The 10,441-nt window shown below is 41.9% G+C and overlaps 1 protein-coding gene across 1 annotated transcript; it reads right to left on the reverse strand.

Moving 5' to 3' along the window:
• Positions 1 to 1,194: 1,194 nt before the first annotated feature.
• On the reverse strand, positions 1,195 to 9,221 carry asb6 (ankyrin repeat and SOCS box containing 6). The gene is made up of 7 exons (XM_069683448.1): positions 9,204 to 9,221; positions 8,580 to 8,734; positions 7,664 to 7,845; positions 5,157 to 5,263; positions 4,946 to 5,054; positions 4,764 to 4,850; positions 1,195 to 2,384 (listed from the first exon to the last, which is right to left on the reverse strand). The coding sequence occupies exons 2-7, from the start codon at positions 8,687 to 8,689 to the stop codon at positions 1,663 to 1,665; spliced, it is 1,317 nt and encodes a 438-aa protein (XP_069539549.1). The 5' UTR covers positions 8,690 to 8,734; positions 9,204 to 9,221; the 3' UTR covers positions 1,195 to 1,662.
• Between the last annotated feature and the right edge of the window lie 1,220 nt (positions 9,222 to 10,441).

Here is a 10,441-nt window from a genome sequence, read left to right on the forward strand (position 1 = left end):
ATGAGCAGGTGTGGTGGGAAAGACCCATGGGCTTCAGGGAGAGAATAGATCAATAACTAATTTCAGTACCGAGCTTCACTCGCACTGTTTTCCAATAAAGGCTGGATGGAGAGTGTTCTGGCTTAGCCCTCCCCCCACTATCTCTATTCTATCGCCTTCTACAAGCAGGGATTGGACTCTTATGGAAGAAGGCTGTTTTTTTTCCTGGCGTTGTGATTGTTGCTCGGGTGGATTATGCTCCTACAGCTTGTGTATTGTATAAATGTAATCCAACGTTACCATTTCCATTTCCATGTGTCCTCCATGAGTGCTCCCGCAACCGTTCCACCTATGCCGTGCCTGTAACTTTTTTTTCCCCCTCACTGCTCTGCCTCCCTCTCCCTCCCTCCCTCCCTCCTTCCCTCTCTTATTCGACCAGGGCCAGTGTTGAGGTTTTGTCAAGAGATTCAGACAGACAGGAGAGTGAAGCGTGTGTCATGCAGGGCTGCTGCTGCCGCTGCTGCTGCTGAGGCTCTTCTCCTCAGAGGCTGTGACCTAGATAACCAAGAGGAGCTGGAGCGCTTGCAAGCCTTGGAGCCACTCCAGCTCCAGCAATGTCAGGAAGGGGTTAGTTGTGTAACACAATGTCCTATTTAGTTTGCCCGTCACACACGCATGGACGCAAACACATATGTACACATAGTATGGTGTTGCCTTACTATCATAGTATTTTCCTTTAAGGCCCTCCTTGTTTTTAACCAAAGACTGTGCAGAGAGGGTTGCGTGCGTGTGAGGGAGCTTTAAAAAATAAAAAGGGAAGGGGCCCTAAATTCATCTGAATTTAAACATAAGCATTAAGAATGCTTCGTAAAACTTTCCACACCAGCAGCTACTGCAGCCACATTATGTCACAGCACAACCACGTCAAACCATCCACCGGCTCACTCTTCCTGTCGCGCTGCAGCTTTATATTCCTGCTTCTTTATTTTAGCAATTACTCAATTGATGTTTGGTGCACGAACACAACCATGAGTTACATTTCTAGCACCATTTATTCCCAAATAACAGGTAGCCTTTGACTTATAAGGAGTCATACCCAGCACTGCACTGCCACTACCTGGTCAGACACAAGCAGTAATATGTTACAAAAACATTAAATAATGTCATGTAGAAGAAAATAACAGGCTGTCGGGACTCTGATAGCGAGACACATGATTGTTTTAATGGTGCACCTTCATGTTAAATGTGAAGATACGCATATTTCACAATACACCACCATCACGTTGAGCAGATAAAATATAGATGTTGCCTGCTGCGCTGGAACAGCTGTAATAGGCTGCACTGTGAATGAATAACTAAATCTTTGACCCCGACATCTGAGCAGTTTTCAGATAGGCAAGAGCAACACTGCCATCTGGTGGCCTTTGTTTTGTACAGCAACTTTGTTTGCACATTGATATGGTTCACTCGACTGTACAGCAGCTGTAATCATTACAGAGTAAACAACTTAAATGCTAATCTGTAAACATACACACACGTGTCTGTATATTTGGCACAGACATGACACTGTTATAATTTAACAAAGGCCTCAGTGGTTCGTTACAGTTGGGATTAGTTATGGTTGAATGCTCAGACATTTACACACATTTTTCCAGGCCTGTTCAGTCTTACAATTTTAGATCGTCAGTGCTGGCTTTGTTGGGGCCTGAAGCGGTCCCAGCCAGGTATGGGGGTATATGTGTGCTCAGGAAGAAGAAAGTCTTTCATTCTGTCTGGTAATGGCAAAGCTTTCACTCTGTCTTCCAGGGGCCAAGGCTGTAGGTGGCTCCTTAAGAACGCCCTGCAAAGACATCGCAGAGCAGGAGGGCTTGCATCACGCTCTATTGCACGGTTGTGCAGGTCTACCAGAGCCTGAGCGTAGGGGTGAGGGTCCTGACCGGGCACAGGGAGCTCCAGCCTGGGAGGCAGATGCAGCGAGGGGACGTCAACCCTCGCTAAGTCGAGCAACACCTCGGCTTGCTCCAGGAGCTCGGTGCCGTGGCTTTGATCAGAGCACTGCAGCAGGGCTGCGTGGAGCCGCTGGAACAGGAGGTTGTAAAATGACCAGCAGGGGTCGCCGTGACAGGAGCAAACCAAAGAGGCTCCGCTCTGGATCAGGAGCACAGCCAGAGGGAAGAACAGGTCAAAGTGCTCCAGGCTGGTCTGCGTCAGCGAGGGCTCGCCGTCCTCGTTCAGACAGCAGCTGGGGTCCAAGCCGTGGGCCAGCAGCAGCCGTGTGGCTTTCAAGCAGAAGTTACCGATCTCAGCGGCGTCCTCCACGCTGGCCTCCAGAGCCTCCTTCACCAGAAACACCAGTGACGACTCGACGGTTTCACCGTCTACAGTGGCAGCATTAACGTCAGCACCTGCAGAGAAGTGAGCATCATTCAGTTTGATCAAAAACGTCGACTAATGTAACATGCACATTAGAGCACATGTGCCACAGCGTAAATGAAATGATAAAACAACTCGTCAATAGATAACATTTAATAATATGAATTAATCATTTGATAATTGACAAAACTACTCACTACTTACTGGTTACTTCTTTTGAAATAATCTCATATTAAAGGGATATTTAATATTGTTTATCCATAAAGCTTTGAGATTATTGCAGATAAAAAAAGAGAAGAAGATATCCTGCCTTTTAGTTTTAACTCAAGCTCTAAAAACATTGGCTCCTACATGTCCCATGATGCAACTCAAAAGTAACTTTCACTAGGCCCTCTCTGGGCTAGGCTCATGTCTTTCAACTCCATAACCACAGTTTCTAATTAAGGCTTTTTTCTTAAAGTCTTTCTTAAAACGAGTTAACCTCCAACGACATCATCAGGGTTATTTTCTAGAGTATCTTTTGGCCATTTTGCCTGTATTATGATATGACTGAAGAGAGACAGGAAATACTGGTAGGAGAGAGCAGGGATGACATGCAGCATGCTGGGCCTCTGCAGTGAGGACTGTAGCCTCTGCACATGGGGTGGGCACTCCATCAACCTGAGCTAAACCAGCGCCCCCCTGTGGTGTGCATTCTACACCAAACGAGAGTCAACATCTTTTGCCCAATTCTGAGTTATAATATCTGAGTCTTTCCCCCATGATGTACAAATGATGTTAAGCTAATCTTAGTCTATCCTCTCAGATTGTTGAATACTCACGGCAGATGTTCTTAAATGGACAGAAATCAATAGAAAATTAATGCTTCATTCAACTATTTGAAAAGCAAATGATTTAGTCAATCTGACAGATGCGGTAGTGTGCATTCTTTGTTAAATTAAATATAACATCTTCCACTGCTTTTCCAATATTATTGACAGATTATAAATAGATGCATGTGTAAGATGCTGCTTTGCTGTTGCCTTTTAATGAACAGTAGGATCTTTGAATTTAAATATTCAGGTTATGGCTTTTGTAAGACGGGATACACTGGCTGAAATAACTCAAAAGAGCAGACCTGAGGGGTGTACGACAAAGTGAGATTAGAGACTTAGCCGGGTCTGTTGAGCCTCAACCATGGGTTTTCTGTGGCACGAAGCTGGCTCTCTTTTAACCTGGCTAGATCACCATGGTAACTTACTCGGCAACATGGTTGGGACCAGGTTATGTTCAGAGATTCGGCTTAAAATCGTCTGTAAAGCTTTCATTAATTATGTCCTGACGATGTCCTCCGCGGGTAGTATAGTTCCTCAGCTGAGGTTAAATGTGTGTATGTCAACATTTGAAACATAACGTTTCGCATGATAAGCCACAGAACGAAGCCGTGCAGTTACAGTAGCACACACTGTATGCATCGCATCACAGATCCTACGCATTCAGTTGGTGATGAATATAATATGACCCCCCTCCAGTCTCCCTCTTCTCGTTCTAACCTGTTTGCTTCAGGTAACATTAACTCTTTAAATTGCAGCAGATCACCCATACAGTAAAAGAGCAATGAGGACACAGCATCTAAAGGACATTACATTTTTTATGTTTGGTCCTAATGTCCTGCCAAGTCCGTGTTACACAGCGGGTTTTGTGGCTAAAACGCAGATTAAAAAAATGTATTAGTCTGTAGGTATTTATCACGGATTAAATCAAATCAATACATTAATTTTAAGTATCCGACCTGACTGTAGTTCCTGACTATACTACTGAAATCGTGCATCATTGTTACAGTTTAAGACTTGTGTGTAGTTGTCGCATTAGAAATAAACAGGAGGCAGAGAGCGTTTCATGTGCTAAAATAAACAGATTAATTTACTTATTAACACAATAATGTTTTACACTATTACTGTCTTGCCTTTTTGCAGCAGCAGTGTTGTTTTTTATTGTATAACTTTATATATTATATCAAAACTTCTCATTTAAACAGCCTGACTGAAGCAGCCGATGATCGCCCCCTTCTGTGCGGCGTGTAAAACGTGCACGGGTACGCTAACTTGCAGTCACAGTGCACATTAAAGTACAAGCCAACAAAGGAGAATAATGATACTATTGTACACTGATGGCTTAGAATTCATTCTTTCACTCCTCCACCTGCTGCAGTTTAAATACAGTCAGTCTGCTGCTTCATGCCTGGATCAGTGGATCGGTCCTGCTTCAAAGTGTGTGTGCATATTTCAGCCTGACAACAACTGAGACTTTGATCTCAAAATGCATACAGGTGGACAGATATGCATACTAACACAAGTTTAGGATCGCAGAGGTTTAACCTTGAGTCTGTTTGAGAGGGTAAAGTAAGATACAGTGTGTTTTATAGGTGGTACCTCTCTCGAGCAGAAGCTGGATGTTCTCTGTGTTGTGCACCGTGAGGCCGTCGCTGCTCGCCAAGGCGTGGAGTAAAGGCGTTTTGTCTTCAGGAGGAAAGACAAAAGCAATCAGTTTTTAGAAAGACAGAATGGGTGAAAGAATTAATATTTCTAAAATAGACTACGCAGTGTAAATTTACCACGTTTATCTCTCGCGTTCACGTCAGCACCCAGGTCCAGCAGTGTGAGCAGGCAGGGGAGCCTCTCTGACTCCTCGCTGGCCAGATCCAAAGGACTGCTCTCATGGATCTAAAAAGTAACACGTGTATGATGACCTCAAAATGCTAAGAAAACAAAGGAATACCAAAACAACAAGAGAGGGAGTAAATAGAAGTACGACAGTTGCCTCACCCTGTCTCGCTTTTCAATGTCAGCTCCGTGCCCGACCAGCTGCCTCACCATGTTCGGCCTGTTCCTCAAAACTGCGATGTGCAGAGGATTGTAGTAAGACACCGGGTCTGTAGAGTAGACAACATGTTCATGTTAAGCAAGTTGAGTTTTGAACACGGAGATGAAAAATTATACCAGACAGATTAAGATTTCTGACAACACCACATTTTCTTCGGTATCACGTGCAGCTGTCCAGCAGGTAAAGATATTAACGGCCAAAATGTCCAGTGGAAAAATATACCAAATAAAATAATAATTAAAAAATAAGTATTTAATAGGCTGTTGGGTTCATTAAAGGACGTGTTGCCAAGAGAACTAAATATAAACGTATACAGCCTCTGCCTTCACTGTTAAAAACTAAAGAGATGGACAGGTGGAGACGGACAAAGGCACAGTGTGACTCGTCATTTGCATTTGGGTACTCTGCCAGATGCAGTGCCGATGAAGACAGCACTGCGTGGTTATGGCAGGTAGACATTCCACTCGGCCTGTGGAACCATCATCCGGACTTTGGGTAAATCTACTCTGACTGGGCAAAGCTGGCAAAGATTGCTTTTTTTTCTTTCTTGTTTTTTTAGACCTATTGGCTTCTTCATGTAGCTTATTTTGAAGTTAATTTATTCAACGTTAATGAAATGCAAAGACACACATTGAGGATGCTGTCTAATGTATTCATTCATGTTGATTTAATTAATTAATTAATTAGGGATATATGGCTGTTTAAAGCACATGTCTGATGAATTCTGGAATATTAACGTCCAAATTGGCCGTCGAAAAAATCTACAGAATCTGACAGAATTGCATAACACAAAGAGAAAGCACAAACAAATACAGAAACGTTAAAATGACTCGCTGAATCAAACTCACAACTAAACAATCAAATAACGACTTTAACATATGATATAAAGAACAGCAGACATACAATCACTGCAACACACAAGCAGTTCAACAGTTCAGAGCTGAACAGAAACAGAAATGCTATAAGGGAAACAAACAACACATCTCATGATATCACATCTCTATATGAGCTTGTGTTTTCTGTATATAACGAGTGTTTCAAAAGCAGCATGTGTGCGTGCTGCCACGAGTGAGGCTCTCTCATTCCCTGCAGCTGGCAGCAATCCACTTTTAAAGTGGATAATAATACAGACAGTTATATCTAATCAATGTGCCTGACTGATATTTGGCACAAGCTTGCGAATTCTTAACATAAAGACACGCGATGGCAAATACCTAAAAAAGATTTTGTATGCTATGAGGGAGCATTTGTCAGCGTTAACTTTCTGGAAAGAGGCGTTCAAGAAAAGTGAAAGATGAATGAAGCAGCCTCTGCCAGGATCCACTAATTACGTCCCTGGGGAGAGACATTTTTTACTAGCACAAGAGGTCACCGCAGCAGAGTGTGGATGAGCCCTGGCAGGTTTCATCACAGCAGCCAGACTTTCTGCACTTTCAAAAGCAATTTGCACAAGGCAGATTTATTCTGCTAAGTGTATACGCATGACAACTCGCTCCATTTATATACAGCATGCGCTTCCTTGTGTATAACATTTAAATGACAGCTCTGCTTATGTTAAGTACAGTCCGTCATTAGATGTTCTCATACATTTATGAAATATTGGACCCACAGCCGCACATGAAAAGGGGTGCTAAGAGGATTCAAAAGGCTAGTTTCTTGTCAACACAACACAAACATTTCCTTTGAATTAAACAACTTTATGCAGGCTCAAATTCTTTTAATTATGTTGTCATCTTCCAGAGTAATTGGTTCTCAAGGTCTATTCCCTAATAAGTATGTGCCTGCTGTGGCAGGAAAAAAAGTCTAAATAGGAGAAGGGTGACAAAGCAAACACATTTACTGAATGTGCTGCGATTCATCTGCAAAAAGGACACAATGTGTTTAAAATAATCACGTTGATTGTTTAAATGAGCTTAGGGCAGAATGTAAAAATAAGCCTGTGTTGGCTCTGACTATACGGAACTCTGCATTATGCATGATGGACTGTAGGACAAGTGGAATGTGTGCAATAGCCAGAGTAACAAATATAAATAAATTTGTGGGGGCGGCACGGTGGTGCAGTGGTTAGCTTTTTTTGCCATGTTCTCCCTGTGCATGCGTGGGTTCCATCCTGGTTCTCCGGCTTCCTCCCACAGTCCAAAGACATGCTTGTCAGGTTAATTGGTGACTTTAAATTGCCCATAGGTGTGGGTGTGAGCATGAAAGGTTGTCCGTCTCTATTTGTCTGTGCCTGTGATTGACTGGCGACCAATCCAGGGTGTACCCCATCTCTCGCCCAATGACAGCTTGGATAGGCTCCAGCCCCCCGCAACCCCGAACAGGATAAGCGGTATAGATAATGGATGGATGGTGTCTCTGGCAGGTTACTCCTATATTAGGGGCTTTAGCAATTTTACAGCGTACACTGTTTTTAAATGTACATTTTTGTGCAGTGTATTTAATGTCTCACCTTCAAAGTTTATATCAGCTCCATAGCGTAGAAGGATTTCAGCTGCGTACACCAGTCCCCGTTCTGCCATCTTAAACAGAGCGTAGCTGATGCCTTCCAGGAACACTTCAGACTGGGACTCCCGCTCCAGAAGCTCCACCAGAGAGCTACAAAGAACAGCCTCTTCCTCAGGGCTGCGGCCCCTGGATATAAGAGCAGATAGAAGCATTGTTTCATTCAAACTTCATGACACCAGAGATTGTATTATTTCCAACTTTTACTGGAAGTGGTTTCTACATATTAGTTTGAGTAAAACAAACTGCAAGAAAAAAGTGAACATTTAAATTAAAGCTGCTGTGAGGAACTTTCAGTTTGGTTTGACTTTGGCGCCCCCTGTGGACAAAGCCGTATCTCTCATCTCTGTATCTCTCTTATCTGATTTTGTCCTGTACATGCTTAAGTGGTGGTTTTAACGAAAAACACATCCTACTTTTTACTACTTTTGTCATATGTATCACTCACTTTCAATTTTTGCCCCGGAAAATGTAAACAAAGGCAGCGTCTGACACCTACCCCCCACCAGCGGTTTCACGCATTTAAAATAACTATATAGAAATAATCAATCTTGTCGCTGATGGTCTGGTTTACTTTTGTAGGTCATATAAAGTAATCAGAATTAATTCCAGACTGTTATAATCTGTATAAAGACTGTTAAAAATTGCAGATTTGGAAGCACAAAGCCTCTTCTGACACCTACCCCCCAACAGCGGTTAAAGGCATAAAAAACTATAAAGATATATTCAGTCTTCTTCCTGATGATCTTGTTTGCCTTTGCATGTCATATAGAGGCATCAGTATTAATTAAGGTCTGTTTCATAACCAGATAAAAACTCCTTACAGGAGCTTTAATCAAATAATACTATGGCTTTTGCGTTACCTGTCCACGTGACCACCATCACCTTCCTCCAGGCCAAAAACACACATCACAGCGTCCACCAGCGGCTGATACTCATAAATGATCCGTCTGAACCCGTGGAGGAAAGGCATGGCTCCTCCGCTCTTCACAGCACCAATCTGACAGTAAGTTAAAGCCTGGAAAACACAAACAAACAAACATACAAGTTATTTACAGAGGGTGTGTCAATGTCAGACTGAATGGCAGTCATATCAGGGGCTGCTGAACGTTATCTATTCAGTTCAGCTGACCACTGTCTTCTGAAATTTAGTGACACTTTACACCAACTTGCTAACGTAGATGATTTGAAACGTCTTACAGAATATTTAATCCTATTGAATGCCATTTCTGCTCATACGGCGAAGTTCGGCTTTATTTTTAAGGATAGTTAACGTTGCAACTTGCTGCCACATTAACGACATCTGTATTTAACGTTAACTAAATATTACTAAGAAAAAAGTTAAATGGTTAGTTAGCTCGTTTGCTAAACGCAACACTAACGTATTAGCATTTATAGCTAAATGTTCGACTCATTTACTACTAAATTATGAATAAAAGTAGGAGAGAAATTACTTAAAAACGGCAAGTTAATAGAAACAGACTCACTCACTCACGCCAGCCGTCAGAATCAAATCGGAAGCCTTCCAACACGCCCACATCAGTCCGACCGTGTTTTTATTCCGCTTTGAAACACTAGTGTAACAAAGGTTCCGCTTTACGCTTTGTCATTGAACACAGCAATTTTTTTCTATACAGTATACATATCCAGTGTTAACTAATGTAAGAAATGTATCGATGTTTTATAGGTCAGAATAGGGCTGGGCGATATGACCACAATCCTATATCACGATATAGGATTTTTCATATCTCACTAACAACCTATATCACGACATACGTTTTCTGGAAATTTCTCAAATAATTAGTCAATACGAAATTACCACATGATAAAGCCTATGTTTGGATAATTCTGTGTGAATTAAATACTTGACAAAAGTACTGATTTCTGCTTTCACTTGGTCTGAGCCTGAGTACGTCTCTGCACGTTAATGTCCAAGTTAATAAACAGCACGTCCCTCTATGGTTTGCTCCAGCAGGTTCACTCCCACGTGCAAGGATTGGAACATAAAGCGTGGTCAAAATGAAATGAAAGCAGTAGAGCCGTAAAGCAGTTCAGTCACTGGTTTTGTGATATCTTGATAGAGACGATATAGAAAAACAGATATGATAGACATTTTCACAATGGTATATATTGTCATATTGCCCTGCCCCCAGATTAATATCATATTATTTCACTATTTGCTGTTGTGGGTTGTTTGTGTGTCCTAAAATATAAGCACTCACCTGTGGGGCTTGCATCAATATGACACATGAGAAATACAACGTCTCTCAGAAAGTAAAGCAAAATATCTGTCCTGAGGCATCTTGTCAGCTACACCCTGAACATTATGGTGATAAGCTTGGATAGTTATTAAGGTTTACTCAGGAATAGCACAGGCTTTAAATAAATATTCCCTTCTAAAAAGATGAACTGAACATATGTCAGACATAATGGATTGTCTGACTATTGTTAATTAATCAAATCTGTCAGCAAACTTTCCCATAAAACTGCTTTTCAGTTCAAAACAATGTGTTAAATAATTATCGATGTCAAATTGAATTTCACTGATCATAATTCACAATACGCTTTTGTTTCTGATATATAGAATAAAATATTCAATTACTCAAGTGCTGTACAGTTGTATAAACATGTATTTTGTCCATATGGCACATCAGTCTGAGACAGCAGCTTTCAGATGTTTCGTCTCCTTCCTGCTGACAGCATCTGGCTGCTAACAGTCTCCTTT

Source organism: Semicossyphus pulcher, unplaced genomic scaffold (assembly GCF_022749685.1).
Source record: "Semicossyphus pulcher isolate SPU_LCO1_2020_fin unplaced genomic scaffold, fSemPul1.0.p SCAF_6, whole genome shotgun sequence".
In the NCBI taxonomy this organism is placed as follows: Eukaryota; Metazoa; Chordata; class Actinopteri; order Labriformes; family Labridae; genus Semicossyphus; species Semicossyphus pulcher.